The sequence below is a fragment of the Amphiura filiformis genome, chromosome 2 (genome assembly GCF_039555335.1).
Source record: "Amphiura filiformis chromosome 2, Afil_fr2py, whole genome shotgun sequence".
In the NCBI taxonomy this organism is placed as follows: Eukaryota; Metazoa; Echinodermata; class Ophiuroidea; order Amphilepidida; family Amphiuridae; genus Amphiura; species Amphiura filiformis.
The window spans coordinates 43,948,530-43,976,497 of record NC_092629.1 but is presented as its reverse complement, the minus strand read 5'-3'; the positions used below and the strand labels follow the sequence as shown (position 1 = coordinate 43,976,497).

The following is a 27,968-nucleotide window of genomic DNA, read 5'->3' as shown; positions in this document are numbered from 1 at the left end:
TAAAATCACAATATAATACAAATTTTATGACAAATTATAAAAATTAAATATCAAAAATATCAATTTTTAATGATTTGCCATAAAATGTGTATCAAATTGCGAATTTCAAAAAATCAAAATTATTTGATATCAGAAAGACATGCTTCGTATTCAGAATGCAATTCGATATGTCTGCTGTGCTCTAATGTCCCACAATAAATACTGTCCAAACGTTCATACCCCAGCCCTTAATAAAAGGTCATAAAACTATAAGATCCTATGTTGCATATTGAAGAAGGCTTGTCAATAAACAGCAAAAACTAGTGGGTATAACCAATCATTTTGATACAGCCTGTAATGTGTATACCACTTCATCCATCTCTGCACTCTTCAACACAAAACTTACTTCAAGAGTGAGTTTACACAAATCACTGGGGTCAGATATCTTTTCTATTGTGCTACAAAGTGTGGAACAATTTGCCAACCAAACGTCAGCTCAATTTTGCTTCAAACCCACAGAATTAGAGGAGAAACGGGACTCCCTATACCGCCATATACAATCGCGCCGGCAGCTATGTGAAGAAAATTGGGGGTATGCGGGTCCTTGCCGATGGTGCGCGGAGAAGAACGAAAACAATTCTGCGTCTCATCTGAAGTGTCTTGGTACTTGCGGGCAGATCGCATCAAGTGCATCTCTCAAATACGCACATCATCCATGTCGCACTTGCATGACAACAAATGCCAATTTTTGCTCCATGTCTGTATCAAGATGGCGGTCGAGTCCCGGTTCTCCTTCTTTAATTCTGTGTTCAAACCTATTTTTTGTACAGAAAATTCCTAAATGGGCCTTTCAGTTAGCTCCTTTTTGTGCCATTGTCATTGCTGAGGAGTTTCATAGTCATTATGCACATTAATGGATCCATACACAGACTCCAGCATTTGTAGTACTTTACTTTGGATGCTCTCAACTTGATTTGGTGGGCAGTAATCATCATGAGAAGATCTGCAATATAAAAGGTTTCGCAATTTTATCTTCCATATCCAAATATTAGACCAAATAATAGCTTGCGCATCAAACAATAGAATATTGGCTCAAATCAGCTGCTATATCAGGTTCCTACACAAATGGCAAATCTCAAGATCTATGAATCACTCTTCATAACATTCAGAATTTCAGATATCTATTAGCTACTTCCAATTGTCCACTTTTTTCCTATTCATGACTACAAGAATACAACTTTTTTATCAAAATTTGAGCAAGTTTGAAATTTGACCCCTGTAAAAAATTCAAGTATGCCCTCTAGCGAGCGGAGTATCAAAAGTCTACCCACACTTTGTGTCATATCACATTGGTCTAGTTGATGACTGTGAAGAGTGACTTAGGATACCTTTCATGTAGGCCTACATGGGATTGGCTCCCGGGGGGGGCGGTGGTACTCAAGTTTTTTTTGAAAATTGAAAAATTTTGGCTATATTGACGCAAAATTGGGCTATTTTTCGAAAAAATTGAAAAATTTTTGAAAACAGGACCCATTCATATACCAAAATTGGCTTAGAAAAAGGGGTCATTGATATACCAAAAGGCCGAAAATGCTACCCATATTAGCGGCACGTCCCCGTATGGTCATTTGTACCAAGTACCCCCCTGGGGATTGGATCCAGCCAATGGACTATGCTAAACTTGCCTATTCCCACTATACCGCTGATAAGATTCGGTAAGTAACAGCATTTGTATGAAAATTTGGGCCATGGCAAAAAAAAAGTTTGGGAACCCCAAACCTTAGTAATACAGCCCAATAATAAAACGAGTCACTGCATCACTCGACAAAAATATGTGACTGGGAAACTTAACATCAACCTTTATTAGCCTAAATTAAGAGATCATCTTGGTATAATAAGGGCTGCCTTTTGAGGAGAGCAAGAGCAATCACTCTCTACTGCTCTCCTTAAATCTGATATAGGAGAGTGATTTTTAGCTCTCCTTATTGACCATTCTCTCCTTACATTTTATTGTAAATGCTCTAAACAGCTGTCCTTGAAGGCTCCAGAAGAGCTATTTAATTTAATGTTCTCCTGCAAATTCCAAAAGACAGTCCCTGGTATAATATAATTATTTAGTACCTTGAAATTGTAACAATGCTCGGCTTTGGTAATCTAGACAACAAGACCTTCATAGCACCGATAAGACTATCAATCTCTTCCTGAGTACTGACATGATGAGGTAGCTCCCCTGTATCATCACATGTAAGACCTGCCATATGTATCAGCTCTGCATCAAGGGTATCGTCTGGTGGTGGAGTGGCTTGAAGGATGCTCACCAGACTCTTCACTTTTGTAAGCCTTTGGATTTAATAACCAGATTTAAAACATTGTAACAAAAAGTTTTCAAAATAGATCTGTATTTCTTTTCCACAAAATGTCAGTCATTCGATCATGACTGAGATCGGTCCTTCTGATGTGTTATGACCATCCCGTATGTCATGTACAATGTACATTCAGTGTTATCAACATCATGTTTGCATTTGATTCATATTTTGATGATATGAATTAAACAACGGGACACATCGTTTTCTTAAAAATACAGGATTTTGTCACAAATACAGCACCTAAAGGCTGTAAGAGAAAAATCTGCTGTAAGGTGACGAAAAATATATCCTGCGCTACGGGCCCACGCTACGCTGGCAAAAATATTGTGAAATTTGAATTACGTTCTGGTACACCAGAACAAAATTACACACATTGTCTATGGAGCAGTGTAATACACATATAATCGTACATAACTCGCAAATGCAAAATCAGAATCGACTGAAGCTTTTTTTTCGTGGATATCTACTGAAAAATGTCAGAAAAAGAGGATGCTAGGATCACAAAATACTCCTTTAAACATCTGTTGAAATCCATACACCCCCTATGGAAGACATGACCTTAATCTTCTGCATAGGGAGTGTGAATATCAAATGGTTACCTGAATGGTGATTCCATTTGAAATCCACATACCCCCTGTGTGACAGATTCAGGCCATATCTTCCATATATGGGGTGTATGGATTTTAAATGGAATCAATATCAAACTCACTTCTTATCATCTATTGCACACAATGGTTCTGTCCCATCCCAGCAAGCTTTCAAAGCAGATTCTAGTTCATGAAGTTGTGCTGCCCTCTTTTGTTGACAGTGATCCAGGGCATCTGCAGTATCATCTACTGGTGGCGTAAAACTGTACAAATCCTCTAAAAGATGCAATTGTTTCTGTTGAAAGATGAGAACAGTTTACAGGTTGGTAGCCTGAAGGGTCATTAGTATAAAAACCTAATAACTTAGTCATAAACCCTAAATCATTACCCTAACCCTATAAACTTCAACCTTGTTAATCCTAACCTATAACATAAGCCCTTATCCTAACCCTATTCCTAAACATAACTTATCCTCACTCCAACCCTAAATCTTAAATCTAACCTGACATTAACCTAATCCTAACCTGATTATGCCTTAAACCCTAATTTTAATACTTTTTGGACTAGTGACCCTTCAGACAAACAAGGTTGTTCCCAAAAAGAGGACTTTGGTTCAGAATGCAACAATTTATGACAAGAATTTTTGTCGTTTCCTCCAATATAATGAATTCAACATGTATACGCAAACAAGTTCCAGGCATAAACAATTTGATGCGCTCACACGTATACATGTTTCTGTTACCTTGTGTTTGCATATACGCTACTGTAAAAGTGTGGATTCATCACCATTTAACGGTTGGCTCCTGTACAAAAGTATAGGAAGAGTTGTTGAATGTCACTTGAACAAGTTTCTGTATGTCTTACCTTAGTATAAACATCCTTAAATGGATTCTTGGTAGAGAAAAAATCCAAATCAACATCTAATATAAATGGCTTGCTTGACCCCATCAGCTTGGATATGACCTCTAAATGACCTTTGACATCAGCTGCTTTTGACATGCTCTCCAGATGATCCCCATCAGCCCTGCATTCTGTGGTAGATTCAGATTTCTCATTAGTTGATTCTGGTACACGGCTCTTGCACTTATGTCAAGATCACCTTTATTTTCTGTTTCTTTGTCATTTGGACTTTGACCTATAGTTGTATGTTGCAAGCACCAGTTACCGCTATCTTTTTCCTTGTTCAATTCCACATTCCTTTCGCACTCTCTCCCATCCTCCGTGTCCAATTTACTTCTTTTTGTGTCTGGCAAATAGCCATCATTACTCCTACTGACCAAGTCACTTTTAATATCCGATTTTGCCACGTTTGGAAAAGAACTTGCTTCCAGTATATTAGTTTCCATGGTTACAGTATCTATGGTAACAGATTTGGCATTTTGCAGTTTGTCTAATGGTGCATAGAGTATGTCACTTAGAAAGTACACATCTGGCCAGGAAACTCTGCAATATGCAAAGACAAAGCATAAATGAAGGAATCATTGCCTAGAATCTCTTTTTCCCCCATCTTAAAATAAATAATTTATTTGTCTTTCTCATGTTTCTGTAATGAAGTAAAGGTACGTAAAATGTAACCTGTTTACAGTCTGTCCACATAGAAGTACAAACCAAATCGGGGGCATCGGGGATACATTGTGTCACACGCGAATGCCACGTGACGCGTATAGAGCGTGGTGCGCTTGGCAAGTACAAATCGTGCAGCAGTTGGCGCGCCAAATAAGCAATGCACTGAAATAATTATTCTCATACCTCCAGTTTCCGAGGCAGGGATTGAGTTTTAAGGCGAAAAGCGAGTCACGATTACACGCCACGCACGCCTGAAAATACGCCGAGGGTGCGATTTTCGCACACCTAAAAAAAAAAGTTTTTTTTTATTTAGAATGTCCCTGGAACTTTAGAATGTCCCTGGAATTTTTTTTTTTTTTAAACTTGAAAAAAAAATTACAAAAAGATTTAAAAAAATTATAAATTCATGTTCAAAATAGGCAAATTTATAATTGATGTTCACATTACAACCTATTTATGAAGTAAAGAAGCATACAAAACAAATGCATTTTAAAATCATTCATAGATTATTATGTGAACATAATTTACAAATTTGCCTATTTTAAACAAGAATTTATAATTTTTAAAATCTTTTGTAATTTTTTTTTTTTAATTAAAAAAATTCCAGGGACATTCTAAAGTTCCAGGGACATTCTAGGGACATTCTAAATCCAAAAAAAAAACTAATTAAAAAAAAATTTACAAATGACACCAGCAATAAGTCCAAAGTCCAGGGACATCTATGCAGTATACACCATTCACTACCCCAGAGCTTTTACCATGGCCATTTAAAAAAAGTACATGTATGTTGTCACAATTGCTAAGTTTTAGCTGAAAATGAAATCATAGTCATACACCAGTTTTGAAAAAAGCACACCTTGGTTTATTTAGGTGTGCGATTTGCAGCACACCTAAAAGCACACCTCGGGTTATCCAGGCGTGCGATTTACAGCACACCTGTCACATTGCAAAACTCAATGCCTGCCGAGGTCTATTTACTTTGTACTTCTATGTGGACAGACTGTAGTCACACTTTTCAATGCATCTCAACAAGCCCCTCTCCCTCTGTTAATAGCGAATGGGAGTCTAATGGGTCAGACTCATTCGTGTAAAGTCGCCAATGGCAAGGAGTAGCTCCACCCTCCTGTCACTGTGGTTAGGTGCTACACAACTGTAAGTCTGTTACATTCCCAGCATAAAGCTGGTGCCTTTATAAACTGGTTGTAAGGAACAAAAATAGTTATAAACACCATGGTCAAGGATGCAACATGCACAACTGCTCCATGGCTGGAGCCAATAAGTGTATAATAGTACTTTGCTCTACTGAGAGTGCCATAGGTGCATGTACGCTATCATCAGTGTGTGATTGGTCCCTGTTTACTGCATGCAACATCTTTCTGGACTGAATTCCGATCAGCTGCAGAAGAGATCTATTACTTAAAGCCTTAAGGGTTGGGGTATGAACATTTGGACAGTATTTATTGTGGGACATTAGAGCACATCAGACATATCGAATTGCATTCTGAATACGAAGAATGTCCTTCTGATATCAAATAATTTTGATTTTTTGAAATTCGCAATGTAATACACATTTTATGGCAATTTAAATGATTAAAAATTGATATTTTTGATATTCAACAGTACTCGAAGCAAACTTTAAGTGTATGTAGGTGGGATGAAAAGCCGACGATCAATTGAAAATTTTGACCTTTCGTATTGAAGATATGGATTTTATTTCCCAAAAAACCAAAAACTAGAATTTCGCGGCTCTAGACCGGCGCGGTACTCGACGCAAAGCGTCGGCCGCAATGCTCCACCTTGACGCCCATCATTTTAAGCGGTGCAATTTCATTTGACCCCAAAATTACCTTCACGTTATTTGCCTCACTAAGGTGGCCGTTCCCACCAAATTTCATGAACCTGCGGCAGTCTATGGCGATTTGACCCCAGATGACCCCGAATGACCCCAAAATGACCTTGACATTTATGCCTCATTTCAGTGGTCGTCCCCACAAAATGTCATGAACCTGCGACAATCTATGGCGATTTGACCTCGGATGACCCCAAATGACCTTGCGATTACGTAATTTTTTCGCTGAAAACCAGATCAGGTCAAGAACCTCATCACTGTAACTCGTACAGATCTCCAGATAATCTGCGCACAAGGTTATTTTGCTTGATACGCATAAATTATACAAATTAGGTACTTAATTACCATATTTTGCGATGACCAATATTTTGAGACCACCAATTGCCACCCCTCCACCAAATTGCATCACTATACGCCTTACCAGTTCCGAGAAACTGCACTCACAAGCTCGGACGGACAGAAGGACGGACACACAGACAGACGGATGGACAACCAGGAAACATAATACCTCCGTGGAGGCATAAAATTAGGTCTTTTGGGGAAAAAATCCATATCTTCAATACGAAAGGTCAAAATTTTCAATTGATCGCCTGCTTTTCCTCCCAGCTACATACACTTTAAAAATATATCATTAGATTTATAAAATTTATATATCGAAAATGTGAAAAATATATAATAATTTGTCATAAAATTTGTATTATATCGTGATTTTCAAAAATGAAAATTATTTGATATCAGAAAGACATTCTTCGTATTCAGAATGCAATTCGATATGTCTGATGTGCTCTCAAGGCCCACAAAAAATACTGTCATAACGCTCAATCCAGATCCCTTAATGTACGATTTCCTTCAAATTCTAAATTTGTTATTATATACGCAAAATGTTGAAATAATGCTGGTAATAATTATCGGGAAGGGTTTCTGTCCATTTTGAGCTGAAATAACAAGGTGAAGTGGAAGAACCTCAGCTGGTTATTTTGGCCATTTAACACGCAGTTCTATAGGAGGACATAATGTCATAATTCTTGAATTATGACATTTTGTCGAACTTTGCTCTGTTGACCTACAAAGACAACAAATTTGGCTGATTCCATTTAGGTGCAAGTTGGGACATGTGTAAACATTACAAATATGCCAAAAAAATCAGGTTTGAAAAAAATTAACCAAGTTCATATTATAAGATCGTACATTAAGGCTTTAACTGTAACTATAAGTTTGTGTCACCTACCTTAGTTTACCAGTCTCTTTATGTTTGCCAACACTAACATGCCTAGTGCCTTCTGGAAGCTGATCCGCCCAGGGAGGTTTCACCCATATCACATGGTCCATGTGACCTGCATAGAGAGCCGGCATGATCCAATTCTCAATGCTTAGCTCACTGAAAGTAAAACAACAATAACACAATGTATATCACATGTAAATAGCTTTATCATTCAATATCAGTAGATAGCTACTTCATCAGTACAAGCAGTAGATAGCTACTTCATCAATACCAATATCAGCAGTAGATAGCTACTTCATCAATACCAATATCAACAGTAGATAGCTACTTCATCAATACCAATATCAGCAGTAGATAGCTACTTCATCAGTACCAATATCAGAAGTAGATAGCTACTTCATCAATACCAATATCAGCAGTATCATAGTTTATGGAAACATTTTATTAACAAATTTTATTAATGCAAAATTACACATACAATGTAACTTCAATGATAAGTAGCATATAAGGGGGCAGGGCCTCCCTACTTCTGTCATTTGGTCTGGGGAAAATGCACCCGGAGGAATTCACTTAGTCATGTGAAATCTACACAGTCCCCAATTTTATTCTGGTCTGATTATGAGCGAACAGAGCCAAATATTTTGGAGCAGTCCAGCCCCCCCCCCACTATCAGCAGCAGATAGCTACTTCATCAATACCAATATCAGCAGTAGAGAGCTAATTTATTAATACCCATATCAGCAGTATATAGCTACTTCATCAATACCAATATCAGCAGTAGATAGCTACTTCATCAATACCAATATCAGCAGTACATAGCTACTTCATCAATACCAATATCAGCAGTAGATAGCTACTTCATCAATACTTATATCAGCAGTAGATAGCTTCTTCATCAACACCAATATTAGTAGATAGCTACTTCATCAATACTTAAATCAGCAGTAGATAGCTTCTTCATCAACACCAATATTAGCAGTAGATAGCTACTTCATCAATACCAATATCAGCAGTAGATAGCTACTTCATCAGTACCAATATCAGCAGTAGATAGCTACTTCATTAATACCAATATCAGCAGTAGATTGCTACTTCATTAATCAGAAGTTGATAGCTACATTATCAATATCAGCAGTAGTTAGATACTTCATTAATTAATACCAATATCAGCAGCAGATAGCTACTTATCAATACCAGTAATCAGCAGTAGACAGCTACTTCATTAATACCAATATCAGCAGTACATTATCAATATCAGCAGTAGTTAGATACTTCATTAATTAATACCAATATCAGCAGCAGATAGCTACTTCATCAATACCAATATCAGCAGTAGATAGCTACTTCATCAATACCAATATCAGCAGTACATAGCTACTTCATCAATACCAATATCAGCAGTAGATAGCTACTTCATCAATACTTAAATCAGCAGTAGATAGCTTCTTCATCAACACCAATATTAGCAGTAGATAGCTACTTCATCAATACCAATATCAGCAGTACACAGCTACTTCATCAGTACCAATATCAGCAGTAGATAGCTACTTCATTAATACCAATATCAGCAGTAGATTGCTACTTCATTAATCAGAAGTTGATAGCTACATTATCAATATCAGCAGTAGTTAGATACTTCATTAATTAATACCAATATCAGCAGCAGATAGCTACTTATCAATACCAGTAATCAGCAGTAGCAGCCCTCGAATTAAGGATCTGAAGGGGCACTGCAACTTTTTTAGGGCAAGTTGATAATTGCCGTGGATTTTTACTGAAAAGGCAGGGCAGCACGGCAATTTGTAATATTTCAAAAGGGCATCAAGGCAACTGTTGAAAATTTGAGAAGGGCACCAAGGCAATTTTTCAAAAGCGAATAGATGCATTACCGTCAGCTGAATTCGACACTTAAGTAAAATTCGACTCTCAACTTTACACTAAAACTAACCTGATTGATTAAAAAACCTGCTTTATAATAAAAAGCAATCAAAAATCAACAGTTTAATTTTGCGATCCCTAGTTCTGAGCTGCAAAACTGACTCGAAACAGCGATGAAACAGCTGTAACTTTGGTAATAATATTGATCAAATTCGCCGGGATAAAAACTATTTCGTGCAAAACATATCTAGAGATGGGCTCACATGTACATGATAAGACGATACCGGAAGGGTATCGCCATCGGTTTGCAATGGGAAGTCAATGTTTGATAATCGAGAGAACAATTGATTTGCCCAGCGCTCAGATTTTGTTCATGACACGAGGTCGAGGAAGCTTTAGTTACTAACAGCGTTTCTGAATGGTCGATAGTACGTTGAAGGTATTTCTCTGACCAATCGAGTAAATGAATAGCAACCAGATAATGTATAAAAGCCGATGTGATAGGCTGAATATGTAAGCTTACGTAGGGGTAATGAATATTAATTCACAACAAACTATTGTGTATAACATACTGTGATTGATAGCTGGGTTACGATGCTCAAAATAGCGATCGTGTTCAAGATTTTCGATTTAATTTTCCACAATTTTGTGGGGATTTAACCAGTACTTGTTTTCGATTTTATAATGAAGGGGCAGGGCCGGCCGGCTAGGGCACCCACGGCAACTTCATTTAGGGGCACGGCAAGTGACTGCCGTCGGTAAAGGACATATTTTGAGGGCATTACGGCAATGGGGGTGGGCACCCACGGCAATATGCCGTCGGTGCCGTGGGTTAATTCGAGGGCTGAGCAGTAGACAGCTACTTCATTAATACCAATATCAGCAGTACATAGCTACTTCATCAATACTAATATCAGCAGTAGATAGCTACTTCATCAATACCAAAATCAGCAGTAGATAGCTTCTTCATCAATATCAATATAAGCAGTAGATAGCTACTTCATCAATACCAATATTAGCAGCAGATGGCTACTTCATCAATACCAATATCAGCAATAGATAGTTACTTCATTAATGCCAATATCAGATGTAGATAGTTACTTCATCAATACCAATATAAGCAGTAGATAGCTACTTCATCAATACCAATATCAGCAGTAGATAGCTACTTCATCAATACCAATATTAGCAGCAGATAGCTACTTCATCAATACCAATATCAGCAGTAGATAGTTACTTCATCAATACCAATATTAGCAGCAGATAGCTACTTCATCAATACCAATATCAGCAGTAGATAGTTACTTCATTAATACCAATATCAGAAGTAGATAGATACTTCATCAATACCAATATCAGAAGTAGATAGCTACTTCATCAATACCAATATCAGTAGCAGATAGCTACTTCATCAATACCAATATCAGCAGTATCATAGTTTATGGAAACTTTTTATTAAAACATTTTATTAATGCAAAATTACACATACAATGTAACCTCAATGATAAGTAGCATGTGCAAATGGGGGCAGGGCCTCCCTACTTCTGTTATTCGGTCTGGAGAAAATGCACTCAATTGGGGGAATGCACCTAGTTATGTGAAATTTACACAGTCCCCAAATTTATTCTGGTCTGATTATGAGCGAAGCGAGCCAAAAATTTTGGAGCAGTCCTGCCCACCTCCCACTTTCGAAAAACTGCTTACGCCAATGTTCCTATCTCAATATCATTGCAGGAACCTAGCTGGTTGATTGAGTAGTCTTTGCGCAGTCATTAATAATGGTGGCACACATGAAATAGCATTCAATACAGACTGCATTTATAAGGAGGTTATGTAGTACTCCAATGTTTGCCATGCAGAAAGGCCTTGACCTACTCACCCATGCACAGCTATTGAATAGTGAACTGAAATGTTTTATGTCATATGCGGTGCTAGCTGCCTATAATAGGACAACATGGCGGAAGCAAGTTCCCTAGTATCAATAATAAACAGTCATTTTCTAAAGTGTGTAATATGTTCAGAGCCTTTCAATGATCCAAGAGTTTTACCATGTCTGCATTCTTTCTGCTGTGAGTGTTTGGAAAATTGGGCCAAATCCTGCAGTAATGATAATAGCATTGTGAGTTGTCCCCTCTGTAAAAAGATCTACCAGATTCCAGAAGAGGAAGGAATTGAGGGGTTTCCTGTTCATTTTCTTGTGACTAATTTGCAAGACACTGTGGACGAAGCAAAGCAGGTATGTAGCATAGTCCATCCATTAGGCCCCATGTCAGTTCACCAAAATTGGCAAAAATGCTCAGAATTTCAAAAAGTTGTACAAAGATGGATAAACTTTACTCGCAATTTTTACAAAATGCACACAAATTTATAATAAAACAAAAAAAATTGTGCCAAGCAGCAAGAAAATGTACATGGTAGCATCAGGATGGGGGTTGAACCCTCAAATGAGTTGGTTTGCTAACTCAACCCCTCAAAAAAGAAAACACAGGATCAAACTGATGCCCAGCAAAAAGAAAATGTTGTTGTTTTTACCCCCCTCAGACAACTGACCCTGATATGCCACTGGACATGCAAATACTTGGCCCCACAGAATTTTTACCAAGACCACACTGCTATAAACATGTACATGTACCATATGTATCTGTATTCCTCTTCTTCTTTCAGTTCTTCTCCTTCATGTTCCTCTCCTTCATTTTACTCTACAGAAAAAATCTACCACAGAGTTATGTGACAAGCACGGTCAGAAGAAGAAGTACTTCTGTGAGAATTGTGACTGTTCTGCCTGCTCAGATTGCGGTACTCTTGATCCCAGTCATAGAGGTCATTTATTCATCCGCCTGAAGGAAGCATCAAAGCAACATAGCAGTTCCTTAGAGCATCTTACCAGCCGAGTTAAAAATGTAGAAGAGAAGTACACATCTGCAATCCAACAAATGCAGCAGGTAAAACAGAATCTTGACCAAGATACAGATGCAAAGATACAAGCCATAGATGAAGCCAGGAATGAATTTATACAGCAAGTGGACAATCTAGTTAAAGCTTACAAGCAAGATGCCTACAGAAAGAAAGAGGAAAATGTGAGAGAAATTGAACAGATTGAGGAAAAGCTTCAGGTTCATCTAGACACCTCAAGAAGTTCAACTGAACTAGCAAGCAATGTGATCGAGTCAGGCTTCGATTCTGATATCGTATCCCTCTACCCATCATTGTCAACATCGCTACAACAACTTGCTCAAGCGCAACCCACTCCAGTAGATAGCAAACTTGGTCAGATCAAACTAGAGCCCCCTCAATCTACTTTGGTGGATTTGCTTTCTTTGGAGCAGTTGCTATGCAATAAGTTGCATATCACTGCTGTGTCTACCCAACATACTCAAGTAACCAATCAAACCAGCCACGTATCAGAGAAAAAAGTAACAGCAAAACATTTGCCAGCAGCAGCAGCAGAATCCCAACAACCATCATCGGCAATTAAACCTTTGCCAGCCTTTGCAACAAAGACGCAAGTTAATGCAGCAACAGCATCAGGACAAGGTCCAAGTTTCAGCTTATTTTCAAGGCCCCGATCTGTGCCAAGTACCCAGCCAAGCACTGGTAAAAAGTGGAAAGAATGCGCACAAATCAAAACAACCCCACAACTTGAGCATCCACTGGGTGTTACCATTCATCCTAATAGGGATATTGTTTTGACCAGCACATCTTCACCTGTGACTGTGTTCTCTAGGAATGGTGATGTCAAACATATCATCAAAGACTCCCCTTCTAATATATTTGACATTGCCATTACTCCCAGCAACCAATACATCATACCTGGCAAGCACGGTATGAAGGCATTCTACATATATGACAGTCAAGGTGTCCTAGTCAGTACTACTCCCACATATGATATCAACAATCAGCCATCCACACCCAGATCTGTTGCTGTAGATTCAACAGGTAGAATCATTGTAGGGTTAAGTTGGGATGCTCATCAGACTGTGTCCGTTCACCAGCCTGATGGGACTCTAATATTTAAGTATGAAACAACATCGCCTCCACGCTTCCAAACCTGTACACCAGATGATAAACTTATCATATCATTTCGTGACAATACCCTGCAAGTAATGGATCTAGGAAAGAAAAAGAAAAAAAGCCGCTTTGTAGGTCACAATGCCAGAATCATCGAGTCCCCTCCTGGTATCCAATCGTGGAAGCCTTTTTATGTGTGCTGCAGCAAACAAGGGGAGCTGTTTGTTGGTAACCAAGGTAATCCTAAGGCTGTGTATAGATATGTGTGTACAGGTGGAGAATACAAGTATCTAGACTGCATCGCTACAATGGAAAATAACCCATGGGGTATTGCATTGTCTGCAGATGAACAGGAATTGTTTGTGGTTGATTGGGTGTCAGGTCTTGTCAAAGTATTTCAATAAAAACAAACCACAATATTAGCAGTTCAACATTTAGATGTACTTGCTGTGTTATAGCTATTAGTAATGAAAAGCGAGAAGAGTACCATGTAATCCTCTTAAGGCCGATCAATTGCTGGGATTTCAAAACGGACGCAAGAAATATCACAGCTGGAGAGGTCTGATTCATTTTGTCATTTTTTAAAACCTGTGCAGTCAACTTTAGCAGTGACCGTATACAATGTAATGCACCTTTCGAATATAGTTTGATCAGCTCGTAATATGCGGGAAATGTTAGGCTTTTACCACTACGCCGAAAAGTAGACCCACGTTAAGAGTGCTATTAGGTGACCTCTCTCGTCTATAATTTGTGTGTTAAAGAAGTAGACATCTTAAATCTTTTTAAATCTCAGTTTAGATCTTAAATTAATAATTTGTGATGCTTCTGGCAAGATGTCACAAGACAATTCTCAAAATAAAACATTTTGATATTAATCCGCGAAGGCCCGCCGATATAAAAGAAGAAAGAAAGCACAGTGATTTATAGTGCGCTACGCACAGGCACAACGTCCTAGACGTTGATCTTCAAGCCTCAGCACACTTTACAGGTTGTCGCTGACCACTACGGCCCACATCATTCCACAAACCATTTTAACAGCATTTCAGCGACTTTGCTGCTTCAAGAGCGCACACCCTAGACATTCCACAAATAACCATCGCAACCAGGATCAGCTCCCCGAGTTTCAGATGCGGGTTACAACGAGACAAATTAGCAGTGAGTTCCTTGTCCAGGGGAATTTCAAGCTAACTCAATTTTTCCACAAGAGCGTACTAGGCACCGAACCCGCAGCCTCTCGCACCATAGTCGAACGCCTTATCGATTGAGCTAACTCGACTGCTAAAGCTGATCAAAGTATACAAACTGATCAAAGTATAATCGAGTGGCTATGATCATAGCGAATGAGTTACTTTTTTTTAGATACTTTTCATGATCACTAGCGAATACAAATAAGAAGAATGGGGGGATTGGATAAGATTAAATAATATTTTTGTGAAGAATTCATTGAATCAGTACCTCCAAGGTTAAAGATGAAGCCCCACTTTTGGTCTAAGTTCCTTAGGGAATTAGTCAAGGTTAAAATGTATTCATGTAAATTCTGTTCTGTCTATCATCAAAGTAACAGGTGTAAGTCAGTTCGTCACAGAAGAACTGGCCAAGCGGGGCTTCCTCTTTAAAGTGTATAATTTTAAGGGCTGGGTCACCCACCTAAATGCACAGTATTTTTATGAGACCTGAGAGCACATCAGACACACCAAATTTTTTTTATTTTTATTTTTTAGGGCAAATTATTAAAAATTGACATTTAACAGTCCTCGAAGTAAACTTTATAAATCTAATGATATGTACTTAAAGTGTATGTATCAGGGAGGAAAAGCCAGCCATCATATGACAATTTCGATCTTTCGTATTGAAGATACATATGAAGTTTCCAAAAAGACCTAAAAAGTTTCTGTCGTTTGGGAAACTTCATAATATCTGCAATTCAAAAGGTCAAAATTTTCAAATGATGGACTGCTTTTCATCCCAGCTACATACATATTAAGTACATATCATTGGATTTTTAAAGTTTAGTTTACTTTGAGGACTGCTAAAAGTCAAAAATGTCAATTTTTAATAATTTGCCATAAAATTTGTATTACCGTATATCATAAATATAAAAAAATCCAAATTATTTGATATCAGTCAGAATTTTCTTCATATTCAGAATACAATTTGGTGTGTCTGATGCAGCTCTCAGGCAGTGTTAGAAATATGCCTAAAAAACTAGGCCAGCCTGGCCTGGCCTGTAACTCTGAACAGGCCCGAGTGAAAAGTTACCAGCCCAAACTTTTTAGAGCTTCTAAACAGGAAATTAAGGAGGTACTACACTCCTGCCCAATGTTGTGCCTATTTTTGTATTTTTCTCAAAAATTATAGCGCATTGGGGACAGGTAAGATATGTAAAGACAATGGGGCAAGGACTACAACTACTGCACTGGAAATTTTATTTCAGCACAGACAACAGTTGTGGAGTTACAGTAAAAATGAGGGAAAACCAATATTTGATCAATAAATCAATAACTACTTGCTTTGAGATGCTGAATTATCAGTACAGTAGTTAAAGTCCTTGCCCCTATAATATACATATCTTACTTGTCACCAATGTGCTATAATTTTGAGAAAAATGCAAAAATAGGCACAAATTGGCCAGGGGTGTAGTACCCTCTTAAGCCAGGACACATATCAACATAGTTTGGTCAATTACAAGTTGTCATGCTGATTCCTGTTGACTTGCCTTGCCTACAGGGTCTTAGCTAGAAATTGAGGGTTGCCCGTCATTTGAATAAAATTGCCTGTCTTAATTTGACCTTTAAAACATTTACCAGACATCTATAGCCCATTGGGGGTTCAAAGAGTTCAAATATGTGCTGATATGGCCTTGTTCTACAAATTGGGTCTACTAAAAAGGTCAATTAGCTTCTCAAAACATACAATTTATAATATAGCATCTGTCAAAGGCATTAATTTTGCCCGTCCCAGGGGCAAACTGGCCGTCTAAAATGACAGCCAGACGGGTGGCTAGCTATTAAGACCCTGCTTGCCTATTCTTCTATGCGTGAAGTCTTGAGTACATGTAGCAGAGAAGTTTTGACCAAAGCATACTGTTGAAAATGGGTATCTCATTACTACAAATCAAGTATATGCTAAATAAATTGGTACTATATTTATAATACACAGAATAGAACTTTGAAGCGGCGGTTGAACCATTAAAATGTTTCTTGCAAGATCAGGATTTTTTTATGCCTCCACCGCGAGGCATACTGTTTTTACACTGTCCGTGCTTCCGTCCTTCCATCCTTCCGTCCGTCCGGATGCTGTATCTCGGGCATGGATGGGCGGATTGACTTCAGATTTTCAGGATAGGTGGGTCACTCATGGTCAAAAACTATGGATATTTTTTTTTTGGGTGAGGTTCAAGGTCATATACTGAGGTCAAAGGTCATTTGAGGTCAAACAAGGTAAACTTGTAAATTGGGTCTCATATAAACAGTTCAAATCCTATTGCAACCAAACTTGAGTCATAGCTGCACTTTGTGAACCCTCATATATTGGTGGTGATATAAGGTCATATACTGAGGTCAAAGGTCATTTGAGGTCAACTTGTAAAATACCATTATTTTGAGACTTTTGGTTAAAATTTGGTCTCATATGAACAGTTTAAATGCTAATGCAACCAATCTTGGGTCATAGCTACACTATGGAAACCCTCATTTATTTATCGGGGGACCTTTTTATACTTTGTTGCATGTAGTCTTACAAGGGGGCCCATTTTCCTTATTTACCTCTTTTCTCAGAGACTAGGGGTTACATGTTCCTCAAACTTGGTGGGTGGGTGCATCTTGACCCCATGCAGAACAAGTTTGTATTGGTTAGTGGGTCAAGGTCACATTAGGTCATCCAGGGGTCATCTGAGGTCAAATTAGCAAAAACTGGCGTATGGGCATGAAACTTGGTAGGTACATTCATCATTTAGAACCAAATTTTTGGAAGGTAATTTTGGGGTCATCTGGGGTCATCTGAGGTCAAATTAGTAATAACTGTGGTATGGGCATTACACTTGGTGCGTACAGTCAACATTTAGAGCCAAATTTTTGGAAGGTCATTTTGGGGTCATTCAGAGGTCATCTGAGGTCAAATTAGTAAAACTGTTGTATGGGCATGAAATTTGGTGGGTACAGTCAACATTTAAAGCCAAATTTTTGGAAGGTCATTTCAGGGTCATCAGAGGTCATCCACGGATCATCTGAGGTCAAATTAGTACAAACTGTCGTATGGGCAGGAAACTTGTTGGGAACAGTCAATATATAGAGCCAAATTTTTGTAAGGTCTTTTGGGGGTCACCAGGGGTCATCTGAGGTCAAATTAGTAAAAACTGTTGTATGGGCATAAAACTTGGTGGGTACAGTCACCATCAGCCAGGTAATCGTGACAGCCGAGTCATCCAGGTGTCATCTGATGTTAAATTCAGTCTGCCCTGAGGCTTGAAACTTTGTATCAACTTTTGAGTGCCACATTGCTCCCTTTGGTGGAGGCATCACGGTCGATGCTGTGCGTCGAAAACCGCGACATCCGAGAACCGCGGTCCATCTAGTTTGGATTGAAATTGAATTTATTTTATACCGTGCTTCGTAAGTGATTTAATAAATAATGACAGATTGACGATGCATTCATGAATCATGTGTTTGATTATCTAAAAACAAAGTTACTGGCCAGCCTCTCCGGCTACTAGAAAGGAAAGTTACCGGTAATGAACAAATATGTTTGGGCCAACAAAGGCAGCATAAATCACACATACCCGGTACATTCAAATACAAAAGGAATTCACCATCACAATATCCTCTTTTGAAATTGCAAGGCCAGGGCAGGCTTTGTCTTTTGAGGCGAGTGAGAGTGATCAATCACCTAAAATGAAGCTGAGGAGAGCTTTTTATCAATCGCCTACATTTGGTGTAATTAATACAAGTGATTAAAATCACTCACCTACAGCTCACCTGACAAGTTTTGAGGAGAGTGATGTGTCACTCGCCAGCAATTTTCAAAAGACAAGGCCTGCAGGGGGTAATAATGTGTTTACCTGAGTAATTGTGCCTTGTTAAACACAACATCTGCATCCATATCAGTAGCTATCTGCAAGTCTGGGTGGGAATCAAAGTGTAACATGGTCATCCCACTGAATGGCAGGTGCCTTGATGCTATGGCAGGTGCCGTGATGCAAAGACAGGGAGATAATAGTATTTACCTGAGTAATTGTGCCTTGTTAAACACAATATCTGCATCCATATCAGTAGCTATCTGCAAGTCTGGGTGTGAATCAAAGTGTAACATGGTCATCCCACTGAATGGCAGGTGCCTTGATGCTATGGCATGGTAGATGTGCTGTAATACCTGAGGAAATAAACAAGTTAGTAAATAACATAAGTTTTTATCTTGGTGTAGATCATTCACAAATAACATTATTTTCAAATGAAATCAAATACTGGAACTGAAAGTTTGCAACTCACTTTGCTACATTGCATAGGGTCAACAATTTATTTTGATGACGATGCATGATACTTTTGTGAGTGTGAGATTTACTACTTTACTATCTTGGTGTGAGAGTGTGCCTGAATGTGTGAGTCTCACGCTCAATGCTTGAGAGTTGACAGCCCTGATGCCCACAATCGTGGACTTCATTATCAATTTAAGCTCGTACAATATGGACAGTGGACACATGAACACTGTGGATGTCCACGGTTACTTATTCTATAGAGGGCACTACACACATTTAGAACAAATTTATCCTATATGTTCCCAATTAGAATTACTGTCACGTCAGCAGTCAGTGTGGTGATAAATTAAGGCCATGAAATTATCAAAAATCCCACTATTTTTGGCAAAAATGCAATTTTTGCAAATTTTCCAATTCTCCCCACCCCTTCCACTTGGTCCCATCCCCTCACAAAAAATGTTATAGGTTAATTTTGTGTTCATCATAGAACTTTCCCACCATGTTTGACATATACAGCATAGGATGCACACACGAACAGCGTTCGAAATAGGGCCGGTCAGCCGGCCATTGGCCTGTAACTTTTTGGCCTGGCCGGTAACTTTTCTGACTGGCATCTAGTTGCCGGCCCGGCTGGCCGGTAACTTTTTAAGGTTAAGCCCGGCTGGCCTGTAACTTTTTGAGGCATATTTCGAACACTGCACACGAACCTGTGTTATTGCATAAACCCAATTGGCATGATTGGTCAGTTCTGAAAATGTTGCAGCTGTGTCCTATGCTTTCGTGTTGCTACCAGCAAAGTTGCTGGCGTACCAAGAGTTCCATGATGAACACAAAATTAGCAATTTTAGTAACAATTTTGACAAAAATCTCAATGTGAGGATTGAGGAATGTGATACTTTACATCATTATGATCTTCCACCACCCAGACTGGTAAATTCTTGTATACTCTTAGAGGCTTCTCATTACTTGTGCTTGGTTCCATGCTGAACATTGACTGTAAAAAAGCATTACAGAAACAAATTATGAGCTATTAAAATAAAACAAATGCCGGCTTTCTATTTAATAGGCTAATGAAAGTTGATTCCAAGTTTTCCTGTCACCCTCCCGCATCACTATTTCATTTTGGCCAAAACTTTCATTATTTTCATTAAAAAATCATTTTATCTAAAAATTGAGATGGTTCTTAGATATTTTAATAAAAATTTTGGCCCAAATTTGACCTCACAGATGAATTTATCAATTAAGTCTTTGTCATTCTTTTATATACTTTAGACCAATAAATAACAGTTACAAGGCCCGAAAGTTCATAATTCAAGGGTTACCCCTTAAATGAAAGAGTCACTTCATCACTCGACAAACAATATTTGACAGGATACATAAAATGTGTTAATGTATGTCATGATTGGTATGGGCCAAGGAGGAAACAAAGCCTCTAGTCTAGACTAGGAAATGTAGGCCTATAAATAAATTGCCATTTTTGCTTGACCAAACTGAATTAATTTTTATCACTACAATATTTTGTGCTTCACATTGGAGGACTTCATGAAGTTTAAAATCAACAAACCTAGATGAACTTATATTCAACAAAATGTTTAGAAGTGTAAATATTTTAGCACAGAAACCTATTTAGTCAGACCCTGGTGGTAGCACAAGGTTACCAACTTACAGTGCCCAGTGCCGCCGACAAGGGGGGTTAAGGGGGTGCGTTACCCCCGGGCCCGGGGTCCTAGGGGCCCCGTAAAAATAAATAAAACATACATAAATAATGGGCCCATAAAAGCAAAGAAGACACCTCAGGGGGCTCGTACAAAAGGGGGCCTGTGCGTTCATTTTACCCCCGCGCCCGTCGACGGCACTGACTGTGCCAGGGGTACACATTTAATTATTGCACATAGGGCTCTCACCTAAAAGCATGCTAAGTTACTGTAATTATGTACAGTTTGTGTACCCGATTGAATTTTCAGGTGGGAATCCCGGTACCATACCCGAAAAAACAAAATACAACTAGTGGTAAATGGTGGTCATAGGCCACAAACCTAGGTGGGGCATGTTGGTGTTGTGGAGGTATCTGACTCCTGCAAAATGTTCCAAAAATGTTCCCCTAGTCATGAAGTTTGTTGTCACCGAGTTTTGAGTCCTGTACTCCTTACAGGTGTCCAGAAAATGCAATTCTAAGATTTGACCCCAGATGACCTTTGACCTGACCCCTGCAAGATGTTCCATAATTCCCCCCTGGTCAACAAGTTGTCAACAAGTTTGAGCCCTGTACCTTACAGATGTCCAGATAACGCAATTCTAAGATTTGGCCCCAGAATGATGTCCTTTGATCTGACCCCTTGTTCCCTATTGTCATGAGGTTGTCACCGAGATTGAGCCCTGTACCCCTTACAGATGTCCAGATATTGAAATTCAAAGATTTGACCCCAACTGACCTTTGACCTGACCCCTGCAAAATGTTCCAAACAAAATGTTACTCTTGTCATCAAGTTTATTGTCACTGAGTTTGAGCCCGTGCCCCTTACATATGGCCAGAAAATGCAGCATTTCTAAGATTTGACCTCTGCATGATCTATGACCTGGCCCCTGCAAAATGTTCCCCTGGTTGTGAGGTTTGGTGTCACTGAGTTTGAGGAGGAGGGGTCCCAAATATACAGGGGGTCATACATTTTTGGAAAGAAAAATCACGGGGGGGCATAAAATTTTGATGACCAAAATGTAGGGAGTCCTAAGATGACCACAAAAATAACAAAAAATAATAATGACTGCCCTCATCATGCTATCATTTTCATCGGATGGGAGGGGGTCCCATATTTAAAAAAAGGCAGTTTCAAGTTTGGTCGAGATCGGCACAAGTGCCTGACACTAGGGCTTGACGAATAATAGGTCACACCCCTCATTGACTCGGGGGGGCACTTAACACAAATTGTCATATGGGTATGTTCCCCCGAAAAGACCCCCCTTTTTGGATTTCGCAGCTCCGAAAGACCCCTATATTTGACCAAAATAGAGCTCCGAAAGACCCTTGATTTTGATAGTTTCAGCTCTAAAATTCCCCCAAACTTGCTCATTCCTCATATTTCTGGGTTTTTTATGCGATTTTCAACCAGAAAGCCAAGAGAGACCCTTGGTTTTGACTGTTCGCAGCTCCATAAGTCCACATTTTTACTTGTTCACAGCTCCAAAATACCCACCACCTCAAAATTGCGGGTAAACATATCCAGCAACCAAATTTTTTTGATGTGCCCCCCTCCCCGGGTCATTGTCTTAATAATTTAGACCATGGAAGTGACATAGACCTATAATGGATTTTCATTGATAGGCTTATTAATTATATCGTTTAGGTAGACTATAAGCGTGACTTCCAACATGATTCGGTACCATTAAAACGCTCAAACAAATTTTTGGTTTTTTTCTTGCTCAAAACAAATTACTGCTGACAATTCTAGCAGCAATTTGTTCTTCTCAGTGTTTTTTAATACTTTTTCAACATTTTACTACTAATTTCACCACATCAGATTTTATCCCTTTGCATCACCATTATTTGCCCATCAACAGGAGCTCAGTGGCAAAGATACTAGAACATACCCACCTACTTACTATTAATGCAAAAATATTAAGAAAGTCTTTCCCTTCAATGAGGGTATAAACACATTTTCCAAGTGAAAACTACTCCACTGGATATGCCATTATTTTCACACCAAAGACCCTGGGTCTAGATCGTTCATGCATAGAAACAAGCCTTGTCAATAGTAAGGTCATTGTACCCTGGCTGGATTAGCCAATATTTAGTAAACCTCAATGCTATTTGTCCCTGTCCCACAAAATGGGTACAAATTCAAAAAGACATACTACAAGTATGCCTGCAAAGCCGCGATTTGTTAGCAAATATGTGCAATTTTGGAAAAGACATCATTAAATTTTAGAAACCAAATCAAAAACCAATCTACAAATGTTTGGGGCACTGACTGAAAAGCTATTGAAGTAGCTACAGGAAAGAACAAATACTTGCAACAAGTTATTTTGTCCTTATTTTCAGAGAGCTGGACCACAGCACATATTCCAAACTGTCACACACAAGCATTAAATCACTCGAATTGGCTCAACAATTTGAGCATCGTCATGATAATAGCTGCTAAAGAATTACAAAAACAAATTCCACTTTCCTCATAGCAGCTATCCCAGAGGTGCCATCAATTATTTATGGTTTCTTCACAAGTCCCACTGAGACTGCCCACAATATTAACCCTCGCAGGTTCTAACACACACTATTACCACAGAGGAACAGCCTCTAATAAACAAAGGCAAAACAAATTTCCATGACATCAACTTGGGTTTCATACTTTAACCCTCAATAGAAATTTTACCTAGCAAGTCAAATGTGTACACAAAATTTTGTTTGGGGTCTCTAGACACCCAAACGATATGTGATGCGATCAAGCAAAATCAGTCGGAACTCGGAAATATTAAATTTCAGTTTCTTATAGGACAGTAAAAAGCATTTACAAAGCTGGATCATGCAGAAAGCCCCATTGAAATTCAACATACAGTTCCAAAGATATGAGCAATTATAGAGCTTACAAAACAAAAGGAAATGAAAGGAAATATTTCCTTTGTTTGGCTATATATCTCAAAATCAATATTTCCGATTTCGGACTGATTTTGCTTGATCGCATCACATTATGTGACTGGACGCGGCGAATCAGCCGTAAAGTCGGCCCAGGTCATTTTTGTTTTATTTCGTGTTTAGAAAATATATACCATACATGTAAGCTTTAAAATGGTATATCATTTGACTTCAAACGATATCCAAAAGCGGGGTTATGATTTGTTGAACTCTGTTCCTTCGACAAAATTGTATTTGTTATCGGTTCTACATGTGTCTCTTTTTCTACATTTCTGGTAATAAATATCCAACAGTCATAATTGGCGGTAATTTCAAATCATCCCCAAGTCAACGAGGTTCAGAAATATTCTCTCATTGTTCATTGTTGATTATACATACCTAGACAAAATACAATGCTTTGTTATCTACCACTTGAACAGGATTTAGCCAAAGCAAACAAAGACAAGAACTATTCTATAGAAATAGGTAGAAGCTTATTATCCTCTTCAGCAGTAGTATTATTGATTGATTTAAACAGCGTTTGATAAGATACTTGTCGCAACGAATTGATACACCTATGAATACGACTTCCACATACATTTTACACTTTAACTCAGAATACAATTTGCCAAGTTTACGGCTGATTCGCCGCGTCCACTCACATATAATGATTTATAATATTCCTTTTATAGCCTGACCAATTGACCCCTTTTGAGCAACTCAAATGTGACATTCCATAGGCAGAACTGAGAACAGGGAATACCAAATATATCACTCATTCTACAAAATCCGGTGCCAATCCACTAAAAAAATAGAAAAAATAAAAGTTGTTCAAAAAGACCTGCTTTTTGTGTTTTTTAAGAGTAAACGTATCAAAACTTTCAGATGTAAAAAATTGCCAACACCACTTGCATATTTTTCTTTCAGGAAGTCATGATGTTTTTTAACACTAAAGCTCAATGTAATGTGAGCTACGTTACCGACTACAAAATGGGCTGGTTTTACTCAATCCAATTTTTCCAAGGTCATAAAAAGCAAACTAAAGATTACTTGAGTAAAATGTAAAACAGATTTCACCATTTCATAGAAGTTTTGAAGATGCGTAAATGAGTGTGTAACGTAGCTCACAGTAACGTAGTTCACTGGTTTTTAATGTTTTTAATGTGATTTGCGAACATTAGCACGTTATGTCGGTTAATTCTAATATAAATGGGGTTCGACCACTAGTAGCTTTCACATATTATTAGGAAGTACATGTAATACAAGTGCATACTATAGAATCCTGGTAACGTAGCTCACCAATCTTAACATGGTCGGTCGAAATTTCAATGTTTACAACATTTCTATGCCAAAAATGCTACAGCATCACGATTTTTACTGTGATTTTTAAAAACCTATGAGTGTTTCCTTTCAAAACTGAACCGCAAATTACATTGATACCTCTGTTTTACTTCTTTCCAACAACGTGTGTTAAAAAGGGGTAACGTAGCTCACAGCGTTTTGGTGGAAAGTGCAATTTATTTTAGAATTACACAAAGACATTTTAATCACTAAAAAATAATGTTGATAAACAATATGATGGTGCGTTATCTAATTAAAAAACAACAAATATGTAAAGAAATTGCATTTATTCAAAGAAAATATTTAGGGTTAGATGTGACACTTGAGCAGTGGAAACGCATTTTTAGCGATTTTTGAGCCTTTAGGTATGTTCATGAAATTTTGAAGTTCAATATTTTTGGCTGAAAGTTCTTTCATTTGAAAGAGAATCAAATTACCTAAACAATAAGGGGTCAATCATGTTTCTAGTGCATATACTTTTGAAGTTACAGACAAAAATAGTGTCACCAAATTGTCCAAAATTTTGTGTGTGAAATTGTGACAGCAGGCACATGTACTTAGTGCCGTCATCGGCACCGTTTTTAATGTCGACATGTCGATAAAATTCGTATACTGACGTCGACAGTGTGTCGACATAAAAAAATTCTAAAAAAAGAAAAGAAAAGAAAAGCAAGTTATAGGCCCAAAATGACTTGTTATTCAAGGTTGGAAACCAGAGAAATACTGCTACTCAAAAAAAAAAATGCCAATTTTTTTTACAAAGTTGATACATTTGCATATTTTAATTACTTTTGCTTCTATTGAACAGCTAGCAATGCATGCTAATTCAATGTGTCCCTGACTGTTCAATAGAAGCAAAGGTAATCAAAATAAACAAATTTATCCAACTTTGTAAAAAAAAATTGGCATTTTTTTTTTAGTAGTAGGAGTATCTCTGGTTTCCAACCTTGAATAACAAGTAATTTTGGGCCTATAACTTGCTTTTCTGGACAAAAATATTTTTTGAAAATTAAAAAAAAAAAAAAAAAAGTTTTTTTTTTTTTTTTTTTTAGATTTTTTTTTTGATGTCGACATGTCGGGATACGTGCCGACGTCAACATTATGTCGACATAAGGCATGTCGACGACGGCACTATAAAACAGTACAATGTACACTACTGTATGTGACCCCAGATGACCTCCTATTCTTTACTGTAAGAAAGCTGTTTTGGATGGTCTTGATTTACACACAAATTGCTTTTTGCGCTTTAACGAAGTCCCACTTGGTGGAACATGGATTGCACTATGTGATAGCTTATGAATCCATTATTATGCCAGTACCAACATAAGTCAACATCACTTAGGTTTTGGTTGTCAAAATTAATTTTTAGTAATTTTTTCCATTGAGCCCCACAGTAAAGCCATTTTTGGACTGTACAGGCACATTCCACTTCCCTATGGACGAATAGCGCCATCTATAGTGTGTGATGTGAGTTGCAAGGGTTAATCAGGCTGAAGAAAGCACTTAAAGTATGGAAAACTATGTCCGTGTAGATCTCGTTGAGTTCTACCAGAAAAACAACATATTTGATGCCCTAAATGCTCGACAAAGTGTTTGTGGACCAAAGAATGGAAAAAAGGCTATTGGCACCGGATTTTGTAGAATGAGCGATATAACTTTGTGACCTCCAGTTAGAGAGTATGAGTTTTTTGTACCCAAATTGTCACTAGGTTATTCAATGAATATACATATTGGGGTTCAAGACGTGCCCTGATAGATGAGCAAAAGGACATATGCATTTTCAATTTGTTGCCAGCGGAAGAACAACACAGGATTATAAAACCTAGGTGGGGGGGGGGGTGTAAACCCCCCACCTAGGTAAAAATTTACTTTATTTTTTAACAAAATTGAAGAAAAAAAAAAAAAAAGGGTTTTTTTCAAAGTTGGATATATAGTTGTATAGGGCCCTACATTTTAATTGAATACCTGAGTGGAAGAAGGGCCCAACTCCATCAAAACTGTTTTTGAGATATTTAAAGGAGTATTTTGTGATCCTAAAAAATTCCTAGCATCCTCTTTTTATGACATTTTTCAGTAGATATCCACGAAAAAGCATATTCCCAAAATTTCAGTTGATTCCGATTTTATGCGTTATGCGAGTTATGCATGATTTATGTATTACACTGCTCCATGGCATGATATTGATAGGCTCTGTGACTGTGTCATGTGTCATGTGTGTTGAATTACGTTCTGGTATATACCAGAACGAAATTCAAATTTGACGATATCTTTGTTGACTGTTAAACGAATGAATCTGCGAAAGAAATATTTTGTACATAAAAAATATGTAGCCAGAGGTTTCCATAGACTGCGGAACTCAGTCCTCAATGATAGTCAGTCATTTATCTTTTGGTCGTTATATGACTATCATTTGAGGGACTGAGTTGTTATAATATATCTTCCGAGGTGCAATTTCAGACAATAGCTGGGGATTAGTGGGGCAGAGGTTATCTATTGAATCCTTTCATGACCACTGAAGCATAGTCAAGTCTGCCAAGGACACTCGGCACAAATTGAAAGACCATCACCAAAGAATGCATGCATGTCAGGTCATCGACACCAATTTGGTGTTTGTTATGACACAAATTTGGTGTCTGTTATGCACCTCGAAATATGTACCTTAAAGTCTGTATCTAAGGTTTCCAGTGGTGTAAAAATCTCAACAGAAGCAAAAGTAATTAAAATGTTTATCAGTTTTTGAATTTGAAAAAAAAAAAAAAATTTAATAGTCACTTTTCTTTTCTTTTGTCATGTTTGTAAATGCTCTCTTTCAAATAGTCGCTTACCCGATTCTTCTCTGGCACGACGCTGAATCGCATAACAATAATGCTGCACTATAGTAAAATTGATAATGCCTACATCTTTTCATTTGTATTTTGTTTTAGGAGCTGTAAATATGCCATTGTATCATGTAAGCTTAAAAATGCAGCACATATTATGCACACAATGTTGATGAACCCACGTGGGGGTCAAAGTGCAAAAGTGATTATACCACTATGAGTAGGACTTCTAAAATATCATTATATTTTTCATGTTTGAGCATGTTGAGTTGATAATAAT

At 38.0% G+C, this 27,968-nt stretch overlaps 3 protein-coding genes across 3 annotated transcripts in view; 2 read left to right on the top strand and 1 right to left on the bottom strand.

Annotated features, from left to right (window-relative positions):
- The window catches only part of LOC140146264 (intraflagellar transport protein 20 homolog), a 225,158-nt gene that overhangs the window by 189,500 nt on the left and 7,690 nt on the right, over positions 1 to 27,968 (top strand). The gene's annotated exons all lie outside the window — the stretch shown is intronic.
- On the bottom strand, positions 117 to 27,864 carry LOC140146255 (UPF0489 protein C5orf22 homolog). Its single transcript, XM_072168037.1, is given in 9 exon segments — positions 117 to 982; positions 2,101 to 2,319; positions 3,055 to 3,227; positions 3,797 to 3,907; positions 3,910 to 4,375; positions 7,576 to 7,725; positions 18,677 to 18,822; positions 19,827 to 19,919; positions 27,695 to 27,864. Coding segments are annotated over 9 exon segments (1,518 nt in total). The 5' UTR covers positions 27,728 to 27,864; the 3' UTR covers positions 117 to 855.
- On the top strand, positions 11,387 to 15,149 carry LOC140146254 (uncharacterized). The gene is made up of 2 exons (XM_072168036.1): positions 11,387 to 11,683; positions 12,153 to 15,149. Exons 1-2 carry the CDS (start codon positions 11,402 to 11,404, stop codon positions 13,857 to 13,859), a joined length of 1,989 nt encoding a protein of 662 aa, XP_072024137.1. The 5' UTR covers positions 11,387 to 11,401; the 3' UTR covers positions 13,860 to 15,149.